The following is a 26,219-nucleotide window of genomic DNA, read 5'->3' as shown; positions in this document are numbered from 1 at the left end:
CTGCTGCTCTAAAATAGAAAGCCTTTGGGTCCCTACCCACTTTTACCCTGATCAGCAACTTCCATTCATTAGTAAATGGCAGGGATCTATGACCACGCCCTCCACCCCCACCCACCTCCACCCCCCAAAAAGTCATCAAGATGAGAGTACTGCTCAGACAGAATTATAAACTGTAGCAAAATTATGTTGGAATTTCTTTTTTTTCCCCTAACAATCCTTAGTGGGGAACACATCGAAATAATCTACATGGACACTTACCCCTGTGGGTCCATTTCTGGGCGCATATCGTAGACTTGACACTGTGCCAGCCTCACAATCACGCCGGACCTCAGCAGCTCTAGAGCGCCCTGCTGTATCTTCGCCACTCTTGTGAGAAATGCCTAAGAAGTCACCAAAGGAAAATCATCACTACAGAAACCATACCCGAGGGCTTCAGACAAAAATGAGACTCTCGTGGCACATTTCTGATCTTGAACCATCACTGAAGAGAAATTCTGGGCTAGCTATGAAGGGACACATGATGCCACCTTTGTCATAGGATTTTATGAGGACTGAATGCCATAGCATACCTGAAGTGTCACATACAGTGTTTTTGCATAAGTTAAGTATCCAACTAAACAGCAGTTTCTGTTACCATCATGTGGGCTCATGGAGGGCAGAGAAGATTGTCCATAGCTGTTCTGCCCCCAGCGGCACCCTCTAGTACCTAGTGCCACGCCTGGCATATGTCTTTAATAAATACTTGTTGAATAAGCGAATGAAGGAGGGGGAGAAAGTTAAATAATCTAAGGCTTTTGTGCTTCTATTATTGTGACAGTGTAATTTTTTAAGCAGGAGGAAAGAGAACAGATTTGGAGTAACAGAAATGATGAATTATAGACTGCACTGAAATCCCGTTTAAAGTAGCACCAGCACATCTACACTGGAATGTTCAGGAGGCAACTACTGTGCCAGAATCCTGTCGTGGAAGGACAACTTGGCTCCCGGCCCTCCGCATAGAGCACTGAGTGTCACATCATTTGCCACCACCAGCAACCTAAGTAGGTGGCAGTCCCATTATCCAACTAACCCTCTCAGGATCATTTCAACTCAACTCTGGCATGCTTAGAAGATACTTCTAGACCACGTGCCCAGATTCAAAACTCATTAGAATGATTATAGCTGACATAAAAATATACGAAATATATTATTCCACATTAATAATCTTTACAACACTTATAGCCCCAAGAGGAAACGAGCACAAATGAATATGAAGCCTTACCATTTTGGATTCATAAGTATAAAGGGCTTTTAAAAGCGGTGGTTGTGGTGTGAGTAAGCTCTGCAAAGTCAGGTCATCTTCAACCAAGCTGTCCACGAGCACCTTCAAATAGCCACTGTTGGACAGGTACAGAAGCCACTGCTGCTGCTTGTCCACAGAGACGATCCGGTCGAGTAGAGCCAGTGCCAGCATCTGAGGACACATCAAAGTGCAAGCCATGCAGATGGCTACCGAACGGGAAGGCAGAAATGCCTTCATCTGGAAATACTCAGCACTTTTCTTACAAGGAAAGCCATAGCTTGCAAACAAACTTTCTTATTTTGTGTTTTTGAGGAATTGAAAGCTATATATCCAAAATATCAATTAGTTAATAAAACAAGAACATTCAGGATAAAGTTTTACTTCTGAAACAAAACCTAATACATTAAAATAATGGCATTAAATATATTTCAGTAAAATCTAAACATTACTTGTTGGAGCAAAGATTTTTTAAAACAGCCTTTTTTTCACTAATGGTAAAATTTTATACACTCACTACAGAAAACATAGAGACGTATATAGAAAATACATAGCTTGATAAACAGTTAATCCATTTTGGTCTATCTCCTCCAGTCTTTTTTCTATGCATAAGAACACAAACATTTTTTTTAAACACCTTCAGAATTTACTACACAGTTTATGTGTTACCCCATTTCTTAAAATCCTCTTTCCCATGGTTTTCAACATGATTCACATACTATGTAATTTTCCACTGGCAGGAAGTTACTCTCTGTTGTTTCTACAAGTGTATGCATCCTCTCTGTTGTTTCTACCAGTGTCGGGCCAAACTCAGAATCAGCAGAAATATTATTCTGAGGGAAAATTCTGAACTAATTGAGATTCTAAACAGAATTAAGCAAAACGTTCGACTAAACAAAATAGAAATTCCAAATTATAGCAAATAAGCAAAACCATTAAAATACATTGCAGAAAATAAGTCTCAGTATATAACATACATTTGAAAAGTTGAACCAGCTTATACCTTAAAGTCAAACTATGTATTCAATAATACCAAACAGGAGTTACCGTACCCTTCCAATCTCATGACCATCGCAGGCGTCTCGACAGACCACTTCCATGAGGGCGGCGCCGTAGCTCTCAATGATGGCTATGTTTTCTCTCTGTAATTTACTAAACACGTCTTCAGGGGCTGTCAACCTTTCCCACATGGTTTTCTTGGCTAAAAGAATTACAAAAGGAAAATTTGAAACACTCCAATTTGGTCATTGAATTACTACACTTCATGCACAAATGCTGGTAGGCATTATCTATCAAATTACAATACAAAAAAAATTACAAAAAGACAGAACTATGACAATGTGAGGTGTTAAGGTCAAGGGAAACAACATTCAAGAGAAACAAATGGAGAAAACTTAAAACTGAATTCTAAATCTCAGATCTGTCAGACAAGCAAGTTTTTAGTCTCTGTAAGTCAGATTCCTTTTACATAAAACGGGAAATGGTTGGCTGATATGCACTAATTATGGTTATATTAAAAAGGAAAAGGAAAAAAAAACGGTAAAAGTGGTATGAAAAAATAAGTATATAAACATTAAAATTCAGTTTGTTTTCAAATAAAACAGAAAGTAGGTACAGTGTCGAGCACAAAAGTATGTGCTCAATAAGTATTTATTAAGTTTAATATTTCTAATTTAAAACTTAAAAACACTATTACCTGGGGGAAAAGTACTTTGCTATTTAAAATAAGTCAAAATAAGCAATAATTATGGCTAAGAAAAACTAAGTAAGTGATAAAATTATTCTAAAAATAGATCATTTGCAAATTAAAAACAAAGAATTTTCTTTCAGGTCACACTCTAGCTCATCTTGATAATGACTTATAAAAAATCATTATGTAGAGCCCCACCTAGTGGTTAAGTGGTGATTTTGCCAATTCAACTAAATACAATGTTAAAAATTTTAGAGGAGGAAAATGGGGGAGTTGTGTTGAGGGGAGAGGGAATGGGATATCCATTTCTATCTCCTCTAAAACAAAATTTAAAAAGTCCCTATTTGTTTAAAAAGTTTCTCTGAACTATTCTTTTATTATTAATGACCTTAAAAATATTTTTGTGCATTATTTAACTGGGTAGGACATTTCTGTAAATAAATCACTTGGCTATTACCTTCTGAGAAAAATATTATGTAAAAATATATAGTCAATAAAGAATAATATGAAATAATCTGAGTCTTACACCCAAAATCTATGTATAAAATAACAAATACTCATATGTGTTCTCAGAAGGGCACAAGAAGTCCATTATCAGAAGGTGCTTATAACAAGTCCTTGAATAGCAGAATAACACTGGCATAGAGTAAGTACTATATATTGACAGGTCTGTTGAACTGTCAAAAATATTCTTCATGTTTGGAAACCAAAGAATCCAGCTTATTACTATTAATTAAAAGCACTAACTATATTTTAGAAAGCAACATTTATCAATATTTTAAATATGCATATATTCTGAACAAGAAATTCTACTTAGAATTTTTCCAAGGAAAACCCCACATTAGTACAATGCATGCTATCAGTGAGCATGTAAATGGCAGAAGGCCTTTGGAGAGAATCTATTAAAAGAAAAATGTACACACTCTTGTCATGGAAATTCAAGTATTCTTCTTGAAAATACATAGGCATATAAGAGAATATCTGCTGCAACATTTTTTGATAGTGAAATTAGAAATAATTCAAATGCCTATGAATAAGGTAAATTGTAAATAACATTACTGCCATGCTTTGGAAAAACAGCCATTTTAAGAGCTTCGCCGAGCTGTGTCCGGGGAGCGCGACAAGGGAGGAAGGAGGGCGCACACGCCACAGCACGCCGTTCAGGGGACCGGGGCAAGACAGCACGTTACAAAAATACAAGCTAAGGCTGTGTTTGAGGGTTTGTTTTCACAGACTACCTTCATAATTTTAGAAAACTACACCTTCTTCCTTTACTTTAGAGTAAGCCTGTTAATAATTCCGTAAAGACTTGTTTATTACAACTTTGCATAGACAAAAGATGGAAAAGCGATGTTTAAAATTTTAACCAATCTTAAATCAGAAAAGATGAGAAATCTATCTAATTCTACCTGCTTCTAACGTGTCCGGTTCATCTGGCCTCTGGGCGATCTGTAGGTAATAAAGCAGAGAGCCATACAGGTGTGTCCTCACTCGCTGGAATCCGCCGCCTAGGGAGGTACAGCAGAGTAAAAACCTTTTTTCAAACTAAAGTTAAAACAAATACAAAAGCTATAATTTACAGAAAATTTAGATGAAAAAACCTGTCTTCAAAATGAAGTCTAACAGTTTCTTCAATATGATGTGAAGTGAAGAATCTCCAATAGAGGTGAAATCCACCGCTGGGCTCTGTGCTGGAGAAGGGGAGGTGAAAGAGCTATCGAGCATGAAAGCGTACTGGGTCTCTCCAAGTCCAGAGGCCAACGGCTGCTTCTGCTCTGTGCGAACGGCTTGGCTTAGGTGGGCGGTCAGGGTGAACACAGCTCCCGCTACCACTGGCATCAACTCCTGTGCTGCCTCATCATCCAGTATCTTAAAGCAGAAAGACAAAGCAGAGTGAAGACCCTGCGTTCAGCTACCGTCATTAATATACTTTATATATGCTTAGCTTTTCAACTACCATAAGAATATCAGAATAGCACTGTACTGTTCAAAGAAAAGAAAAGCAAATATATAGAGAGAAATTTAAATATGATGCTGGCTAACACGTGTTTTTAACCAGAGCGATTCCTATCAGAATTTCCTAGGAGGTTTTTAATGGCAAATCACATAAATGGCCTCACCAATAGAGTGTCCCTTTCAGTAGGTCCGGGGAGAAAGCCACCCATGTGGATTTTTTAAAAACTCCCTAGATAATGCTGATACACACTCTGGTTGAGAGTGACTACTGTACAGAATTAACATCTTTCTCAAGGTAAGTCTTTTTTTTTTTTATCCTCACCTGAGGACATCTTTCCATTTTTTGTTCAGATAGAGTGGGAGGGAGAGAGAGGATGAAGGAGAGAGAAACATCGACATGAAAGGGACACATTGAGTGCCTGCCACCCGCACAACCAACCAGGGCGGGGGACAAACTGCAACCGAGGTACACGCCCTTAGCAGGAACCAAACCAGGGTCTCTCTGGACAGCAGGCCGACACCCTAATCGCTGAGCCAAACTGGCCAGAGCTTCAAGGTAAGTCTTAACCTTGGCACTGCACATATCTACCTATTTAAAAAAAATTTTTTTTGCCCTGGCCGGTTTGGCTCAGTGGCTGGAGCGTTGGCCTATGGTCTGGAGAGACCCGGGTTCGGTTCCCGCTAAGGGCATGTACCTCGGTTGCAGTTTGTCCCCGGCCCTGGTTGGGTCGTGTGGGTGGCGACCACTCGATGTGTCCCTTTCACGTCGATGTTTCTCTCTCTCTCTCCCTCCCACTCTATCTGAACAAAAAAAGGAAAAATGTCCTCGGGTGAGGATTAAAAAAAAAAAAAATCAATTAAAAAAATTTTTTTTAATATATTTTTTTTTATTGATTTTAAGAGAGAGGAAGGGAGAGAGAGAGAAAGAGAGAAACATCGATGAGAGAGAACACTGACTGGCCGCTTCCTGCATGCCCCTCACTGGGGATCGGGCCCACAATCTGAGCATGTGCCCTGACTGGGAATCGAACCAACGACCTCTTGGTGCATGGGTTGACGCTCAACCAGTAAGTCACACCAGCCAGAATCTCTACCTATTCTTAATCTAAAATGGAAAAAAAGGAGTTTGGCAAATTGTATGTATAAAAATATTTGTCCGGCAGCATGAAGTAATTTAGGAAGTATGTCACCTTATCATGCACATCTTGTAAAATATCACGAATAATCAGTTGTCGGTCCTCTGTCTGAATGAGGTCCTGGGGACAGGCTGTCAGTATAATTTCTACCAGCTGCCTCCATGACTCCAGCACATGCCGTTTTGCATGAAGACATTGCAACAACTTGTTTCTTCCTACCACGTACTGAAGGATGGTGCTGATTTCCTAAAGCCAGAGAAATTGAATTAAAAGGTTAACACGTAGCAGATAAAGTCTTTTACCAACAGGTTCCTATTTTTCACTGACAGTTACTCTGAAAATGTGGTAAATTTTGGAAACCTTCCACATTTATGCCAGTCAGCAGACAACTTTCTATGTTATACTTGTGACCACTGCTATGAAAAGTAATATACGTGGCTATGTGTGTGGCTGTGCGTGTATAAGGCAGGGAGCAAAGGTGGTAGGGTGAAAATCAGCTTTTTTATAACCCCATCTTCTTTCTTCTTCAATTCTCTACTTATACTAAATCTGGAGCACTAGAGTTGCCTAAAACCCAAGTCTCCTTGATGTGTCTTATATTCTTCTTCGTCTCTTGCTTTGGCCTATCCAGCAGTGTTGCCACGTATGTGGTTCTTCCTGCCTGACCTCTTACTCATAACTCCCCACTGTGGACCCCCCCCCCCACCGCCAAGGAGCAAGTGAAATGTAACATACAACATGGACAGGCTGCAAATCCTTAACTAGCCTAGCAGAAGAAATGTTATTATTTTGGCATTCAGACATTAGCTTCAGTTCAGTTTATAAAAGTTAAAAAGTCAAAAATAAAAGATTCCATTAAAGTTTAATTTTTAATTAATTTACAGATTAATGTACTACAAGTCCATTTATTGTTTTGTCTTCTAAACGGCAATTTAAGTAAAGTAGTTAAAAGGTTGAAACTGACAGACTCAGAAGGCTTACCTCCATTAGTAGAGGTCTCTGTCCTATGGCTGCCATACCTTGCAGGGCATTTACTTCAGCTACAAGAACCCTATGAAGAAGCTGTATGAGGATAAACAGAAAAATAAGACCGTTTCAGACACTGGAAGAACAATACCCCTAGCAATTCCTATACACTGCCCTAGAGAGAAAAGTTTCAGGTACCTTTATATAATCTAACAGTGACACCGTCCAGTTTCTAGTCAAAAACATCAGTTATCCCTCACATTTGAGTTTGGTACCAACCTGCCCTGGTTATCTTCCTCCCACTAGTGTGGCCATTACTATTTACCTGGTAGAAAGTTAAATAGTTAAAACCACTCCATAGTTACAGCTGGGAAGCACAACAACTAAGAGAAAGGTGATGAAGAACCTTTTAAACCGGTAAAGTTAGTGCGGTCTACTCCGTTTCATTTCCCGGCTGTTTGAAAACTAAAACCACCGTCCAATAAAGCGGTATCTCTATCGGAAAACAACCACTGCATGCTTGTATTTTTGTCCGATAACTCAAAGTCTGAACCACTTGATACTGCACACACCTGAAAGCCATCCTCACCTTGACATTGCAGACCGTCTGTCCCCGTAAATTTTTGTGTTCACAGTTCGCTATAACTTGTTCAATCTGGACCCGATCAAAGAAATCCAACTGCAAAGGCTCAGGGATCTCCTGACTGAAGTCAATCGAGTCAAGAATACTTAAAATTTTTCGACGTACTGGAAATAATAAAAAGTGGTTCAATTCTACTTAGGACATTGAGGAGAAGAACAAGCCCCCATACTCAAATCAAGGAGAGTGAGTGCTACGTTCAGAAAGGGTATTAGTCTAGAAAACAGAATAAAATTTAAATTTACTTTTAATACATCCATTTGCAAAAATATTTTTTCCTATCCTAGTTATAACAATTTTTGGATGACAATCCTTTACATAGCTTTTCTATACCAATTAAAAATTTGAAGACACAGACACAAAAATTCTCTCTTGAAATTTTAAGCAATTTAGTATATAATCTATAACTTCTTCGTGAATTCAAAAGGCTTTACCTTTTGCAGTAGTGTCAAAGTGGAGGAACCCAGAGACAGATCTATTTTCATCTTCCATTCCTCCTTCACCATCTGTTGGAGCATCAATAAAAATAGATCAGAAAAAGAACAACATACTTATAAAATTTATTTGAAAATAACAAAGTATTTTATTTCTAGGTCATTGTTTCTAGGTCAAAGAGCCCTATGCAAACAGATAATTAAAATGCAAAGATGATGAGGACTTACCAACAACATTCCTTTAATTCTTTCAGTCCCTCTGGGATCCACCTCACAATTGTAAAGAGGATAATCAGAACTCCAAAAGAGGTAGGACCCAATCATGCCCAAGAGACGATTAGAAAAGCTTATGCTTATTTTGCAAGCATAACACACACTAAAATATCTTGGGTCATGCTGGCTCTATATGACAAACTCCACTGAATATTTGTGTATATGAATATAACAAAATGTGGATGCTTCAAACAATAATAAAATGACAATTATGGGATGATTTTAAAATGTTGTGTTTAAAGGAAAAAAATTCCTAAAGGCAGAAAGACTTGATTAGTCTGCAATCACATACTAAGCACAAAATTCAGCTGTGAGCTTGCATGCACCCAGACCCGTCAGCAGCACAGTGAAACAATGCCGACAGTCACATGTTCACCTGAGTATGGTTTCACTGGCATGTCATCCAGCAAGAGGTGTAGGAGCCTCTGGGTATGTGACCGCTGACGATTCAGAGATGTCACCCTGAGTTCTATGGAGGCAGTCTTCATCAGCCAGGACATTTGGTTCAACATAGATATTTCATATTCTGGAAGTTAAGTACATAAGTTTAATTTCCCAATGAAAATAACATAAGATCAGAACAGACCTAAAGTCCATTAACTCATCAGATATATTCATTCCCACATACCACAGTTAATAATTTGTGAAACTTGGAACATAATAATTTCTCACTCTGAAAAATAAAAAAATAAAAAACAGATGCCAAGGGAGAAAAAAATAAAGTAGTAGATGTTTATAAAAGATGAGCAGAAGCAGATGAAGAACACGGGAGTCAAGTTTCCATTACCAGCATAATTTTATACAAATCTACGGAATTCTGAGTCTGTCACATTTTGACATTAATACAGAACATAATACTGTACAAAAATTCTCAAATATATCAAAATATTTTAAAAATTAAAAATATTTTTAAACTATCATACTTTGATTTTTATTTCACAAAACAAATATATTTTGAAAACGTAAAATTAATTTAAGTTGTATAACTGTATGATATCTCTTAAGATAATCCAGGGCATTTGGTTTAGCATATAACTAGGGTTGGGCCTTCCGTCACAGTTGCCACTGAAGAGCAACAGCCAGGGCTCTGCACCCCCACGACGTGGCCCTCAACAAGGGCCACAGGTGACCAAACATGTGAGCCGCCGAGGCAGAGCTGCTGCCGAGGGCGCCTCACCAAGCACACCAAATTCATGCGGGGCATGACCCCTTATGAGTAGAGTGCCAGGGAGTAGCTCAAGGTCTCCAAGGACACGTGGGTCCTCCTGCTCTTCAAGAGAAGTGTGGGGACACACATCTGAAAGGCGGCTGCCAAGGACTGAGCGCCCTCCCCCACTCTGCACATGATGCCTGGTTTTGAAGTCCTAAATTGTGACAATATGAACATAAAACACACCAGATAAAACGACTGCTGCTACTACTACTACTAATGACCAACGCTAGATCAATTTTTTAAAAACAGATATAATAGGCAAGATTAACTTTTCTTTCTAATTAAACACAAAAGAGGGTTTCTAGAAAGCTGCTTATACAACCAAAATCTTAGGACTAAAAATAAGATATAAACTTATAAAAATGAAGTGAAAACTATTTTGCCAGTGGATAATTCCCAAGGGTCTATCACACCGTCATTCTAAAAAATAAATTACAAACTGATAATTACTAGTAATAAAAATTTATTGTGAAATCAATGAGCATAGATTTCCTAAAACATAAAAATGATACCAAGTAAACTTTAAAACTCAACACATCACCACTGTCTGGATATAATACAAATTCTAAAAAATGATCAGACATAAAGTTATACAATGTAGAATGCTAAAAAGCATAGGTAGCCTGGGATACTTGTGCTGGTCACATCAATAAACTAAGTTATAAATAGTTTCCACCATAATTAGTTATCTATTTTTCATTTCAAGACCTAATTAGTTTCAATATATCGACAAGGAACAAAATTAAAACAGATTTTTAATAAAACAATATTTTACTCAAAATCTAAATTTCCTTATATATTTTTAGCCTTCAATAATTTTAAATTTTTATTTATTAGGAAAATAATCAAATTCCATCTTTCAGAGACTATTTTTAAATAATTTTGTACCAGCAGCTAAAACATGGGTCTGAGCACAAATTATAAAAGCAACCGCAAGTATCAAGCAAGTAACAAAAAAGGAACAGAATTCCACAACTATAACTACAATCCCCAAACATTACATAAGCAACACCACTCAACATGGACTTTACAATTTTGTTTTAAGACAGTGGTTCTCAACCTTCCTAATGCCGTGACCCTTTAATACAATTCCTCATGCTGTGGTGACCCTCAACCATAAAATTATTTTTGTTGCTACTTCAGAACTGTAATTTTGTTTCTGTTATGTCTTAGGCGACCCCTGTGAAAGGGTCATTTGACCCCCAAAGGGGTCACGACCCACAGGTTGAGAACCACTGCTTTAAGGAATAACAATGTCCTACCTTTGTTAGCAAAAGGTAAATGTTGCAACTGAGAAAATAAGAAATCCTGGCTGGTTCTCAAGTACCTCATAGTAGGACCAGATGTATCAGAGCAGGCACATAACTGATATAGCACCTTAAAATTAAAATAAAATAAGAAAATCCTCATGTCAGTTTTTGTTGTTATTACCCCATCTTAAGATAAAATGTGAAATTAGATCTACTAAGTGGAAACTAAGACCCATCAATAACTCAAACAAAATGGATAAACACAAGCAAAAAACTTAGAAGCTCATAGTTATAAGCAGTCCTCAGCACCTTAACTCAAGAAAATATATTAAAATACAACTGACAGTGATTAAGACATTACTATAAGACTAAGCTTAAAATGACCCTAAATACATTTATTAATACATACACATAGTTAATTAACAAGTTTTAGTATTTTAACTATTATTAATAGCAAATTACTTGGAAGTAACTTTTGAAACCATAGTTATTTTATCCCTACCTCAGGAATATAATAAATTTATATTGAAACAATTAAAGAATTACTAAGATCTAAAGATTCAACTAAATAAAAATATAAACTCTAAATAAAAATTTCACAGAAAATAGTGAGAATTAAATGCTTTCATACCAGATATTTAAAATGTGAATAGCTATAGCCCTGGCCGGTTTGGCTCAGCGGTTGGAGCGTCGGCCTGCGGTCCTGAGAGACCCGGGTTCAGTTCCCGCTAAGGGCATGTACCTCGGTTGCAGTTTGTCCCCGGCCCTGGTCGGTTGTGCGGGTGGCAGCCACTCGATGTGTCCCTTCACGTCGATGTTTCTCTCTCTCTCTGTTCCTCTCTCTCCCCCCAACTCTACCTGAACAAAAAATGGAAAAATGTCCTCCGGTGAGGATTAAAAAAAATAAAAAATAAAAAATAAAATGTGAATAGCTATAATACATATAAAAACCTCCATTAAATATATGAATATCAAGAGATCTACATAGATAAAATGACCCAAAAAATTGCACGAGAAAAAATAAAAATAGCCATCAATTAAAGTGTTCACCCTCTTCAGTAAATTAAAAACATTAAGGCTGCCCTAGCTAGTTTGGCTCAGTGATTAGAGCGACGGCCCATGGACCAATGAGTCACGGGTTCGATCTAGACCAAGGGCACGTACCTCAGTTACGTTCGTTCCTGCCCTGGTTGGGGTCATGCAGGAGGCAACCACTCAATGTGTCCCTTTCACATTAATGTTTCTCTCTCTCTCTCCCTCATCCTCTTTCTTCCTCCCACTCTGTCTGAACAAAAATGGAAGAAAAACTCCTGAGGTGAGGATAAAAAAAGCCCTGGCCAGTTTGGCTCAGCAATTAGAGCATCGGCCTGTGGACTGGAGAGTACTGAGTTTGGTTCCCACTAAGGACATGTACCTTGGCCCCAGTTGGGGTCATGTGGGTGACACTAGGTCGGTGTGTCTCTCTCGCATCTATGTTTCTCTCTCTCTCTTCCCCCCCTCCCTCCCGCTCTATCTGAAGATAAATGTAAAATATATATAGTCAGTAAAATATATATATATGTGTATATATATATAGTCAGTCACTGGTCCAAATAACAAATTAAAAGAAAACTTGTAATTTGGGGGCATTTCCAAGGGATAATCTGGTGATGATCAGAAACTAACATTGTCTTATATTTTAATTACAAAAAAACAACCTTAAGGCAGTAATAAGACAGACCTCTATTAAAAATCAGCAACATTTTTAAATGCCAAAAGCAAATCCAGTATTAGGCAATGTGGTAGTGAAAATTTTCATTCATGAGTAATTCATTTTATAAATATTTATTAAATGCTTTCCATGTACCAGGCACCATTTAATACCCACTGTAATTGTTATGATTACTTCCAAATGAAAATCTGAAGTCAGAAAACTATTCATATCCTTTGACCCAACAGTCTATCCTCATTATTGGTAAAGTACATACTTGCAAATTCGTCTACCTGCTAAATTTATTTGTAATTCCAAAATCAATACTCTGATGTTTTTGCAGTCTTTCACGGAAAGGCACCAAGAAGCAAACACCTGAGTGCTCACAGCCGAGACAGAGCAAACTCCGCTCTCATTTCAGTTCTCATGCTGGAAGCAAGTGTCCTTCACCCAGGCCATTTAGTGCTCCATCTCGTGCTTTTTGTTGGTGCTCTCACTGGTTTAAATGGCCCCAAGCAAAGCATTAGAGTGCTGTGTGGTGTTCCTGATGTGCCTTACAGAGAAATTACAGGTGTTCGGTAAGCTCCCTACGGGCACCAGCTGTAGTGCTGCTGGCTGTGAATTCAATGTTAATGAATTAACAATATATTAGAAATAGTATCCATAAACAGAAACACACATAAGACAAAGTTATGTATTCATCAATTGATAAAAATGTTGAGACCAGAGGCTTGTAGGATTCTGACCCTATGTTTTCCCTAGAAGCAACAGTTCAATATTTACCAATCAGTGTTCACGGTAAATATAAAGCAAATTAGTGACAACTATGAATCCATATCTAGAAATATATTGTTAAAAATATAAAACAAATAAATAAGTAAAAATATAAAGCAGAGAAAAAAACCTGAAAATTACCAAAATGTAATTTACATCATAGCTGCATAGAAAGTTTACACACTGAGAGAATAACCAAATAAACAATATGTATACACAGAAAAAAGGGAACACAAGGTAAAACTTAAATACTTCTGTTGAACATGTATTCCTGTCTTTCCAACAGCCCTGAGTTTGTTTTAATGATCTATAAACAAATAAAAATTTGATAAGCTAAATTGAACTTCTCAAAACAAAACAAAAATCAATTATTTATATGAGATGGCCGGTTAATAAGATACAAGAATAGATTCCCAAAGATGTGGGAGAGGTAATGCTGTTACAGGGAGGACACAAAAAGTGAGTTCCCACAGCAGGACCAGGCAGGAAATATCTCCATCCCTAGAAAGAACAGAGCAGCTGCCTGGTCTTCACCAAGAGCCGCTCTTGGGTTTCAGAAGCCAGCATCCACAAGATGCTCTGAACCTGCTTCCAAATGCATCTGCAAGTCAAAATGTTGTACGTGTCCTCACACGCTAAGCCCTCCAACCCCAGTAATCCCCAAGTATTCTTTAAAGTGGACATGGGAGGCAAGCAAGTTAGTCAGACTGTCTTAAAACTGTTTGCAGATATTGTACCGAAAACTGTAGAAAATTTTCATGCACTGTATACAGGAGAAAAAGGCATCAGACCCTCTACTGGGAAACCTTTCCATTTCAAAGGATGCCGGTTCCATCGAGTTAACAAGTTTATGATTCAGGGTGGAAACCTCTCAAAGCAAAATGGGACAGATGGCGAAAGCATTTATGGTGAAAAATTTGAAGATACACATTTCTATTATAAGCATAAGCAGGAGGATTTATTGAGCATGGCAAATGAAGGCTGAAGTACAAATGGTTCTCAGCTCTTTATCACAACAGTTCCAACTTCTCATTTGAATGGGAAACGTGGTATTTGGCCAAGTAATTAAGGGAATGGGTGTGGCAAGAATTCTGGAAAATGTAGAAATGAAAAGTAAAAAACCTGCCAAATTGTACATTATTGCAGAATGCAGAGAACTGAAGGAAGGGAATGATTGGGGAATATTCCCAAAAGATGGTTCTGGTAACATTCATCCAGATTTTCCTGAGGATGCAAGTATAGATTTAAAAGATGTAGATGAAATATTATTAATAACAGAAGCCTTAAAAAACATTGGACAATATACAGATGATGTATTACAGAATGGTACATCTGAAATCTATGTAATTTTATTAACCAATGTTACCCCAATAAATTCAAAGAAAAGAAAAAAAACATTAGAAATACTTTTTTCAATCCCAGAACTGGGAGATGGCCATTAAAAAATATACAAAAGTTGCTCTGACTGGTTTGGCTCTCGGCCCACGGACCAAAGAGTCCTGGGTTCGATTCTGGCCAAGGGCACATACCTTGGTTGCAGTTCATCCCCAGCCCCAGTTGGGGTCATGTGGGTAGCAACCAATCAATGTATTTCTCTCACATTGATGTTTCTCTCTCTCTCTCTCTCTCTCTCTCTCTCTCTCTCTCTCTCTTCCTCCCTCCCTCCCTCCCTTCCACTCTATCTGAAGATAAATGGAAAAATATCCTCGGTTAAGGATTAAAATATATATATATATACACACAAAAGTTTTAAGATAGTTGGAAGAAAGCAGATAGATCAAAGCTGCAATCTATTGGCTTTAAGCTGCAAGCTGGACACTGGTGCTTGTAAACTGAAGGTGTCAACCTGGCAGGGAGCAATCAACAGTTGTTTGAAGGCTCTTAAAACAGACCCATAAAATACCAAAGCACTGTACCATACAGGCCAAGGGTGGCAAGGACTAAAAAGAATACAATTAAGCATTGGCTGATCTAAAGAAAGCTCGGGGTAGCACCGGAAGAGAAAGCTGTCCAGGCAGAATTGCTGAATGGCCAAGAAATAATAAAGGCACAGAAAGAAGGCAGCATATGCAAAAACGTTTGCTTAGTAAGAAATTCAGTTTTGCTTAGATATTACACATTGATTGTATAAAGGCAATAAGAAAATGTGTAATTAAGAAACTAGTTGCATCTTTTAAAAAGCCTGGTTCTTAAAATACTTGTGAAATGAATAAAACAAAAAATAAACACAAGTATAAAACACAAATAAAACAAAAATTCTCATATAGTTTAAACTTTATAATAATTTGACTTTCTACCACCTTATATATAGTTATAGGGCTGCAAAATTTAAGTGGTTCTTAAAAAGTGCTTTCCCTTAAATTCTTCCATTCTCATTTAAGTCTTCACATCAGCCCATTTCAAAGATCAGAAAACTCAGAGAAGCTTCATGGCAGGCCCATGGTGTCTTAGCTAGTAAGGGGCAGATAGGGGAACTCATGTCTTCTGACCCAAATCCACTGCTCTCTTCAACAGAAAGAAGCAACTGGAAACACAGCATCATTGGAAAGTTTCTACACAACCTGGTCAAAATCCCTCTCAAAAATCCAATTTCCCTCATTTTTCATGTGATCAACATAAGGATCTGTAGATCCATAGGATCTTGGAATTTGTGTGTCATGGATTTTATCCATAAATGAAAGACTGTTAAAACTACCAAATGAATTCATTTCAAGTCAGTCTTACTGTTATACTTTCATTTCTGTGATAGAGTCGAGCACCTAGTTAAGTTTCTTCCAGGAAGTGCTACAGAGAGCAGCCTGCGGTGTACCTGGTAGCACAGCTCAGCCAGTTGAGGAGCTTCTCTCACTGCCTCCGGGCCTGTCCTCCCTTCGGTCCCTTTCTCCAAGATGTTTAAGATGGCATGAAGGCACGTCCGGGGGCAACCTAACACTCCTACACGAAACCAAGACAAAATGCAACGTTCCTTTTTAAATGGTTGCTTTAAAAACCTGAAAAAAACTTTACAAAAGTTAAATTCTGTAAATATCTCCTCTACTGCAAACAGTCTTACAAATATTTATTCAACAAATTGATAAATACTAATTTTCTAAGGCTTATTAGTCTGTCCAGACTTTAAGTCCTAAAGATTGAGCCAACACATGGCATTATTTCTTCCAGTGAATTAACCTAGGAGCCCAGCATTAAATACATGACTAACTTAGCTACATAAATATGAAAAGATAGTGTCTCATAGCGCTACCTGGGTCTTGCAGGTTTGTGGTACTGACAGGTTTCTTCAATTCAAAGCCCAGCAGGTAGAGAGCAAGACTGGGTGGATTGCGTTCCAGCGAGGTGATGAGAAGATTCAAGATGTGGATTCTTGTTTCATGACGGATTCCAGCTAATTTCTTTTCAACTTCTGATCCTTAATGTGAAAATCACAAAACAAAAGTAGAGAACAATAAAGTTAAGTCAAATTTAAAACTATAAAATTATTATTCCAAACCTCCAAGTTTTCTTTGGTTTCAGTTTACCTGGTTAGTCATCACACTGAGTTGGGTTTTGTTAAGAGGTTTCCCAAAAGCCTTATACATTTATGCCAGCAATTTCTCTAAGTTCTCTTACATCACCAGTGGACCAGTAAGTTCCCTTTTTGTTCAGCATTTATGTAAAATAAAAAATATACATGTTACTCTAAGACTTACCCTCTTCTAGACGTACAAATTCTTCTGTATCTTCACTATCCAAACACTCCACAAATCCAGCCATCAGCTTCTGACTTATACTCTGGAGGCATATGATGATAAGATAATAAATTATTAAAAGTTGCTCAATATTAGAGAAACTATAATAAATGGTATATATTTATAAACATTTATCTATAAAAAAAAAAGAAAACAAATCTGCACCAAGTAAAGTATTTACGTTTTAGTTACATTTTTAATTAATAGAAAACTCATTTCCTTAAACTGCCATAAGTTAGCACTCTATAAGAATAATTAAAGAAACAGGGCTTCCAGTCAAGACGGCGGGTAGGTAAATGCGGTATCGCGTCCTCCCACAACCACATCAAAGTTACAACTAAACTACAGAAAAACCATCATTCAAAACCGCCTGAAATCAAGCTGAATGGCAGTCCTACAACTACGGAATTAAAGCAGCAGCCACATCCAGACTGGTAGGAGGGGCGGAGGCGCAACAGGCTGGTCCCACACCCACGTGTGGCGGATAAAAATCAGGAGGACACCTCAGCTGGGAAGGTCCTCCCTGAGGACTGAGGGGTCCCTGTCCCACACCAGGCACCCCGCTCAGGGTTCCAGTGCCAGGAAGAGAATCCCCATCACTTCTGGCTGGAAAAACCAGCGGGAACTGAGGCTCAGGGAGGCTGAGGCACCTGGAGCCCCAGGCAGCTCCCTAAAGGACCCGTGCATGAACTTATCGGACTTACTCCCTCTAAGCTTGGAGGGAGGCAGCTCGAGGGGCGCCAGAGACATACAGGGAAGAACTGAGCTGTTTGGCACTGGAGCGAGGGCTGGAGAGGGGGCTTTCTCTGGGACAAACGTGCTGTAAGAGGCCTTTGTTCCTTTGGTGACCCTTCCCTGGGGCGGCAGACAGTCGCCATATCTGGGACTCCAGCAACCTGGCTCACACTGGTAGCCCCGCCCTGGTGACTCCCTGAGGCCCCGCCCTACCCAACTTTCAGGCCCCCCCAAGCTGTTGTCACTTGCTTAACCATAGGATTGACCTGTCTTGGATCCTGCTTCAGGTTTTTCCTAAATTCTTTCAAACAAGCATTATCTGGTCTCAGCTAGCTCCATACCGCTCGTTAAGTAATACACAGAAACAAACACAGGGAGGCAGCCAAAATGAGGAGACAAAGAAACAGGTCCCAAATGAAAGAACAGAACAAAACCCCAAGAAAAGAACTAAGCGAAATGAAGATAAGCAACCTAACAGATGCTGAGTTCAAAATACTGCTTATAAGGATGCTCAATGAACTTAGTGAGAACCTCAGTGAACTTAGGGAGGGCCTCAAGAGCATAAAAAAGGACCAGTCAGAAATCATGGATGCACAGTCAGAATTGAAGGAGGCATTAACTGAAATAAAGAATAATTTACACAGATTCAATAGTAGAGTACGTAAATCCAAGAAGCAAACCATCGATTTGGAATATAAGGAAGCAAAAAACGCCCAATCAGAAGAGCAAAAAGAAAAAAGAATCCAAAAAAATGAGGATAGTGTAAGGAGCCTCTGGGACAAGTTCAAGCGTGCCAACATTCGCATCTTGGGGGTGCCAGAAGGAGAAGAGAGAGAACAAGAAATCGAAAACCTGTTTGAAACAATAATGGCAGAAAACTTTCCTAACTTGGTGATGGAAACAGACATACAAGTCCAGGAAGCACAGAGTCCCAAATAAGATGAACCCCAAGAGGCCCACACCAAGACACATCATCATCAAAATGCAAAAGGTTCAAGACAAAGAGAGAATCTTAAAAGCAGCAAGAGAAGGGCAGCTAGTTACCTACAAGGGAGTTCCCATAAGGCTGTCAGCTGATTTCTCAAAAGAAACTTTGCAGGCCAGAGGGAGTGGCAAGAAATATTCAGAGTGATGAAAAGTAAGAACCTACAACCAAGATGACTCTATCCTGCAAAGCTGTCATTTAGAATCAGTGGCCATATAAAGACTTTCCCAGACAAGAAAAAGTTAAAGGAGTTCATCACCATCAAACCAATATTATATGAAATGATGAAGGGTCTTTTTGAAGAAAAAGATAAAATATATGAACAAACAAAATGGCAATGAATGCATATCTATTAACAATGGAATCTACCAACAAAATGAACAGGTAGAACAGAAACATTCTCATAGATACAGAGAACATTTTGTTGGTTGCCAGATGGGAGAGGGGTTGGAGGAATGGGTGAAAAAGGTGAAGGGAATAAGAAGTACAAATTCATTGCTAGACTGACAAACCTCAAAGGGCAAGGGGTTGGGGGGTGGGAAGAAATAAACCAAAGAACTTATATGCATAACCAATGGACACAGACAATAATGTGGGAAAAGGTGGGAGGGGGGCGGGAGTGGGGAGGAGAGGGTCAATGGGGAAAAAATGAGGAATATCTGTAATACATTCTACATTCAACAATAAAGATTTTTAAAAAAAAGAAACAAAATTTTTAAGTTTGCTTCCCTAATTTTCTTTCTCAAAGAATCAAACTAATTTTTTGTTGTTGTTGTTGTTGTTGTTTTGTGGTTTTCTTTTTTTTTTATCCTCACCCGGAGACATTTTTCCATTTTTTTGTTCAGGTAGAGTGGGAGGGAGAGAGAGGAACAGAGAGAGAGAGAGAGAAACATTGACTTGAGAGGAACACATAGAGTGGCCGCCACCCGCATGACTGACCAGGGGTGGCGACAAACTGCAACCGAGGTATGCGCCCTTAGCGGGAACCGAACCTGGGTCTCTCTGGACCGCAGGCCGACGCTCTAACCACTGAGCTAAACCGGCCAGGGCTCAAACTAGTTTTTTAAATATATCATTAAATTGTTATTTTATGATCTCTTTATTATATATCAAATGCTATAAAATCTTAACTAAAATATAAATTATTTTCATTTTACATCTAAAATCTTTATCTTTTAAAATCTACTATTTATCACTAGTATTATATTTCTGGGCTGAGAGATTAGATATACAGCCACTATGGAAAACAATATGGTGTTTCCTCAAAAAATTAAAAATTGAACTGCCATTTGATCCAGTGATCCCACTTCTAGGAATATACCCTAAGAAGCCCAAAACATCAATCAGAAAGAATATGTGTACTCCTATGTTCATTGCAACACTATTTACAATTGCTAAGATCTGGAAACAGCCATGTGCCCATCAGTAGATGAGTGGATAAAAAAGTTGTGGTACATGTACACAATGGAATACTATGTAGTCGTAAGAAAGAAAGATCTCTTATCCTTTGAGACAACATAGAGAGACCTGGAGAGCATTATGCTAAGCGAAATAAGGTAGACAAAGAAAGGCAAGTATCACATGATCTCAGGTTCCCGCATTGTAGCTATTTAGCAAATAGAGATTATAAATTGGGTTAATAGAGAAATATCTAAAAACTCTCTACAGTGTAGTATTAAATGAAATGACACAAATGTGGATGATTTCTGGGTTAATAGAGAAATATCTAAAAACTCTCTACAGTGTAGTATTAAATGAAATGACACAAATGTGGGTGATCAGAAATCCATAGAAACAGACAACTCACAGCAGTGAGACACATTCAACAGTACAGAGTCTCAGAATAGGCAAGTAACAGGGTGAAACAATAGATTCAAAGAACAAACAGAAGTTGCACTTGTAGCAATTGTCACATACTATTATAGATAGGATAAGCAATACTACAGTATATGTAGCATCACTGTGGCATTTGTTATTTTCTTCAAATATAAATCACAGCCCCTTATACAAGTAGGTTTTCACCCAACATACCTAAGTACATTTACTCTTGGAGAATTTTTCCACAAACAGGAATATGATTCCTCTATAGACCCTGTGACTTCCGTATGGACTCAGAAGCACCAAAAATGAATAACAACAAAATCAGTTACCTGGTCATGTGTGAAATCTCCAACCAGTTTTATCTGAATATTGGTGTTGCAAGATATACAGCAGAGGATCTTGGCACTTTCAAAAGCCAGTTCCGGGTTGGTATTGCCATGATACAGGTATCTTTAAAACAAGAAAGTATTTGAGGAATAATGCGATGAAACTTGGCCTCTCACTAGTCTCAATAATGAACATTTAGAACCAGGGCTTTTCCTTCTCATATAGCACTTTTTGGCAAATCAGACAATGGTTTCCCTTTCTAACCAGGTGCAGCTTCTTCTGGGTTAAATAGTGTACATCCAAAAGTCCTATGTTGATATCTGAACCTACAGTGACCTTGGAAATGGCGTCTTTGGAGAGGTCGTCAATCAAGTTAAGATGAAGTCATTAGGAAGGGCCCTAATGACTGGTGTCCTCACAAAAAGGAGAAGTTTGGACATTGACACACCATAGAGAGAAAACAACGGAAAGCTGAATGCAGAGATCAGGTGATGCTTCTACAAGCCCTGAAACACCAAACACTGCCAGCAAACAATCAGAAGCTAGAATATATACAGTAAAAAGCTGCTCCCCAGCCCTATTCTCCAAACATCCAATTTCCCTACAGGAGACCTACAACATTAAGATTAGATCATTTTATACTTGGAAATGTTTAGGACATAGAATAATTAGAAAAAAAGAAAAAGAAATTGTTATTAAAATCAGAGGAGCCAGAGAAGGCAAGAAAAAAATAAGGCCCCCCAAAAAAGTGGTGCATTAGGGATCTGACCAGTTTTGGAAATCAAAGCTAGAATCCCTATCTGATTCATTTCATCATTTTCTACCTACAACTGTAACTTACCTGGCAATATTCACCACATTATCAGCCTTCTTAGTTCTGGGATTGATTCCCTGCAGAAGTTGTTCTAAAGGAGATACTATCAGAGCCAGTTGACTCTCTCTTAGAAGATCCATAAAGAGATTTTCCTTTTGCAGAGTAAGATTGAGAAGTGCAAGGCAATGCTGTACTGATTTCTCTAAGTGTTTCTTCCCTATAAACCAAAAATTGAAGTTAGAAAGTTACACATGAATCATGGAAACTCACAGTCAAGTGTTAGGAAAACAAGATAAGCTCTTGCCAGGGCAGCTCCGTGGGCTGGAGCATTGTCATGTGCACTGACAGGTTGTGGGTTTGATTCCTAGTCAGGGCACATGCCCAGGTTGTGGGGTCAGGGCATTTACGAGAGGCTCTCTCTTTCTCTTCCTTCCTCTTTCTAAAATCAATAAAAACGTATCATCGGGTGAGGATTTAAAAAATAAAAAAATAAAAGACAAGTTCTAGATTCAAAAAGCTTTCAAGTTCTCAAACTTTCAGTAGCAACTTCACAAAACTGCTCACCCAAGCAAGTCATGGTAATGTTTGTGATTCAGATTACTTTTATGCAATGGCTTCTAGGTCATTTTTTCTGTATCTTTTCTGGATACCTCTTTTCCCTGAGTATTTAGAGCAGTGATATTGAACTGGTGTGCCGTGACACACCAGTATGCTGCAAGAATTTTTTTTTTAATCCTCACCCGAGGACTTTTTTTTTTTTTTTTGCATTTATCTTGAGATAGAGCAAGAGGAAGAGATGGAGGAAGAGAGAGAGAGAAACATCGATGTGAGAAAAACACATAGTGAGAGATCCCTACGTGCCCGTAGCAGGAACTGAACCCTGGCCTCTCTGGTCCGAAGGCTGACGCCCTAACCACTGAGCCAAACCGGCCAGGGCAAGAATTTTTAAAACATACAATACCTGACTATTTAGTCAGGGGCACTAACCTCTTTTCCCTTAGATTTCAAATTAAAAAGTGACAATAGCCATCACAACAATAGCCATCTGGTGCAAATAAATCAAAATTATACCTTTTTTTGGTCAGATTAGCAAAAAAAATTTTTTTGGTGTGCCACAGAATTTTAGTAATTAGTTTATATGTGGCATGAGATGAAAAAGGTTGAAAATCGATGATTTAGAGCAATGGTTCTTAGATGGGGGAGGGGAGTATTTTGGTCCCAGAGGACACTGGCAATGTCTAGAGACACTTCTGGCGGTCTCAATTGGCCAAGTGCTACAGGCATCTAGTGGGTGGAGGCCTACAATGCACAGGACAGCCCCACAGCGAAGATTTATTCCGCCCAAAATGTCAATGGTGCCAAGGCTGAAAAACTGACTCAGAGTAATACATACTCATTGTGGGAAATTTGGGAAATAAAGAAGCTAAAAACATAAACAAGGATCACTTATAATCCCATCATTCAAATTTAAAATACATGGGCTCTTATGCCAAACTTCAGAGGTTCAAATTGCAGCCTTGATACTTGCTGGGGGACGACGTGAAACCTCTGTTAACTGAAAATGATAATAAATACCACACAGGGCTTTCGTACAGATACAGATTAAACGCATAAATACTTTTAAAAGCACAAAATGCATAGTAAGCACTCAATAAATAATAACAATTAGCAGTAATAATGATACTAAATCAAATTTATTGAACCCTATGTACCAGGCACTGTAGTAAGTGCTTTTACAAATAGTATATGGAAAACAAAACAAAAAGTAAACTAGAGTCAAATTTAGGCATGTTAAGCATGTTCAAGTGAAGGAAAGATCATTCTAAGTACCTATAAAAAACCTTGCAATGAGACACAGTTATAGTTAGTCTCTATCCTTTCCTCTGCTTTCACTTTTTATATTTTCATTGTATGACTCCCTCAAAACACCACTGTAGATACAGAGAGACAATCTTACAGTGAAAAAGAACTTTAGAGGTCATTTGATTATTTTCAAATCCTTAGTTTACAAAAGATGAAAATACCGGAACTGTTTTCAAGGCAGAAAGACATTCAGGCACATACCAGGGAAAGGGGCGTAGGTATCAAGCTGCTTGACGCCTTCTTCCAGTAAACTAAGTGCAAGCTCCAACATTGGTGACTCATTTAGAAGATGATACATCAGACTGAATCCTGGTGGCTTATAGGCTATGATTTCTTCTCCTAAATAGAACATAACATAATCCAAGAGATGGTAAATTAGTATTTTTCTCACCTTTGATTTATAAAAAACAAGAATTAAATTAAATGGCATTTAAACACATAAAAGGCAAGTTTCAAGTCCCCAAAAGGCTGATCTGTACACAGGAATCAGTCACCTATTATATGTTAACTCACTAAGAACCAGTAAGGCAATGTTCTTTGTCTTCCATTCAGTAAAATTTTACTTTATTTTCTCTTGCTAGGAACAAAAAAGATTAAATTCTAATTTGATTTATAAATGGGAATAATATATACTATATATAATATATAACTTATAAACTATAAATAGTTTTATAAATAGCTGACACCTTATTTGAAAGTGACAGAATGAATTACCTTGTAGTTCCACAAACTGGTCTACAAAATCTTCAAGTTGAGGCTCATAATCTCTGAGCAATTTGTAAAATACCTCCAAAACAACTTCAGCAACTTCCCACTATAGAAAGATACGAATATTTCAATAACAATAAAACAGTCCAAGGTGCTAGCCAGGCCATGCTTTTCCTTCCCCCTACTTTTCTCCAGAAATGAGTGAAGTCCATGTCTACTTTATTAATTTATGCTAAGCAATACAGAAATCCCAATTCATTTTGCTTTATTTTGCTAAATGACAATGACCTGGCTACTTTTTCAAGGTAAAATATCTGTAAAGGCATTCCTCTTAGAGAAATGATTCTGCACCAGCTATTTGGGCTTCATTAGCTCATCTGGAAAAGATCTGAGAAATCACCTCCTCTAATCACCCTTATTTCCCAAGGGGAAGCGAGCGAGGGTCACAGTGTGAATGGTTTCCCTGAGACCATAAAGCTTGGCAGCAAACATGCAGGAGGTCAAGCCCTGGACTTCTCATTCCAGATCAGTGATCTAGCCCGTGGCTCTAGCCAAAGATGTTAACAAAACATAATCACTGGTAGGCTTGCTCCAAAAGAAACCATTATCACCTCAGTTAAAAATTGTTTTTATAGCCCTGTCCAGTTTGGCTCAGTGGTAGAGCATCAGCCCGTGGACTAGAGAGTGCGAGGTTCGGTTTCCGCTAAGAGCATGTACTTTGGTTGTAGTTTGTCCCTGACCCCAGTTGGGGTCGTGTGGGTGGCAATCAGTCGATGTGTCTCTCTCACAGGACCTTTCTCTCCCCCACCCCCCTTCCACTCTATCTGAAGATAAATGCAAAAATGACCTTGGGTGAGGATTAAAAAGTTTTTTGCAAACTATGTAACAAAAAGGAAAAATGTCTATGCCAAAGGGAAATTATATACAATGGTACAAAGAGTAAAATTAAAACTTCATTTTTAAAATTCATTGCACAAAATTTTTAAAAGGCTGAGTTTAGTAATTATATGCTGCTAATAAAAAAAAAAAATTGGTGCAAGTTTTAACTTATTTCCATCTCTAACCTAAATCTTCCTAATAAAGGATAGTGTGTTTCCACCTGACAAAGGTGCAACATTTTTTGTTACATTTTGGTCAGTTTGTTCAATTAAGGATCTGAATGACTATGAATTCATGTTAATTAAATTACTGATCACTAAAAGTCAGTGCTTTGGTGTTAATGCTCCAAATTATTTTTAATGCATATAAATTAATTAGACCATAGACATTTCAGTATTAAGACTATGAAACTTACTAACCTGCAAAAGCTAAAATTAATTTGTAGCTTCTTATACCTTAACAGAAAAAGCAACAATAAATGAATGAGGAGAAAACGTTTTTCTCTGAACATAACCTTTTCAGCTGCCCTCCGGTAAGCTCTTGTGCGGAATCGGAGAAACACAGAATCTCTAAGGAACTGCAAATAAGGGTCAAAGCCAGGGGGCCGCAGTCCAGCACCCAAATTAGAAGGAAATGAACTCTCCACCAGGGTACTAATAAGCTGGCAAAAGGCCCGTGTCAACGGGTATTCTTCACACCGGGATTCTATTTCATTTAGTTCAACCTTCCAAAAAAAAAATAAAGAAAATTTAGTAATATAAATATCAGCTATAAGGTATCGAGCACTTTGCAGACATTAACTAATTATTATTGCTACAATATCACACCAAAAGATAAAACAGATTGTTACCATTATTCACTGAGAGAAAAGAACACAAAAGTATTACATACTTAATCTTAGCCAAAAGGATAAGAAGGGATACAAAGTATTATATGAATCTAGATCAATCAAGAATTTCAAATTCATGCATATTGTTTCAAACTCTTAAGTAAAAATAGAAATCTTAAATGTTTTTTTTTTGAGAGAGAGAAAGTGAGGGCAAAGAGAGAGAAGAAAAGAA

At 38.0% G+C, this 26,219-nt stretch overlaps 1 protein-coding gene and 1 pseudogene across 2 annotated transcripts in view; one reads left to right on the top strand and one right to left on the bottom strand.

Moving 5' to 3' along the window:
* The window catches only part of NUP205 (nucleoporin 205), a 74,725-nt gene that overhangs the window by 21,028 nt on the left and 27,478 nt on the right, over positions 1-26,219 (bottom strand). For both annotated transcript variants that reach the window (XM_036246575.1, XM_036246576.1), the window contains 19 exons: positions 25,673-25,882; positions 24,286-24,385; positions 23,773-23,910; positions 21,736-21,925; positions 20,897-21,017; positions 16,988-17,069; positions 16,543-16,707; positions 16,111-16,235; positions 10,850-10,964; positions 8,751-8,900; positions 8,102-8,173; positions 7,617-7,774; positions 7,043-7,123; positions 6,116-6,307; positions 4,571-4,838; positions 4,379-4,477; positions 2,332-2,480; positions 1,262-1,453; positions 259-380 (listed from right to left, as the gene is read on the bottom strand). In XM_036246575.1, coding sequence (XP_036102468.1) covers positions 259-380; positions 1,262-1,453; positions 2,332-2,480; positions 4,379-4,477; positions 4,571-4,838; positions 6,116-6,307; positions 7,043-7,123; positions 7,617-7,774; positions 8,102-8,173; positions 8,751-8,900; positions 10,850-10,964; positions 16,111-16,235; positions 16,543-16,707; positions 16,988-17,069; positions 20,897-21,017; positions 21,736-21,925; positions 23,773-23,910; positions 24,286-24,385; positions 25,673-25,882 — 2,729 coding nt within the window. The remainder of the gene's footprint in view (positions 1-258; positions 381-1,261; positions 1,454-2,331; positions 2,481-4,378; positions 4,478-4,570; positions 4,839-6,115; positions 6,308-7,042; positions 7,124-7,616; positions 7,775-8,101; positions 8,174-8,750; positions 8,901-10,849; positions 10,965-16,110; positions 16,236-16,542; positions 16,708-16,987; positions 17,070-20,896; positions 21,018-21,735; positions 21,926-23,772; positions 23,911-24,285; positions 24,386-25,672; positions 25,883-26,219) is intronic.
* On the top strand, positions 13,915-15,388 carry LOC118619815 (annotated as a pseudogene).

The sequence above is a fragment of the Molossus molossus genome, unplaced genomic scaffold (genome assembly GCF_014108415.1).
Source record: "Molossus molossus isolate mMolMol1 unplaced genomic scaffold, mMolMol1.p scaffold_m16_p_7, whole genome shotgun sequence".
NCBI classification, from domain to species: Eukaryota; Metazoa; Chordata; class Mammalia; order Chiroptera; family Molossidae; genus Molossus; species Molossus molossus.
Note: the sequence above shows the minus strand (reverse complement) of the source record. Positions and strands in the feature narration are given on the sequence as shown.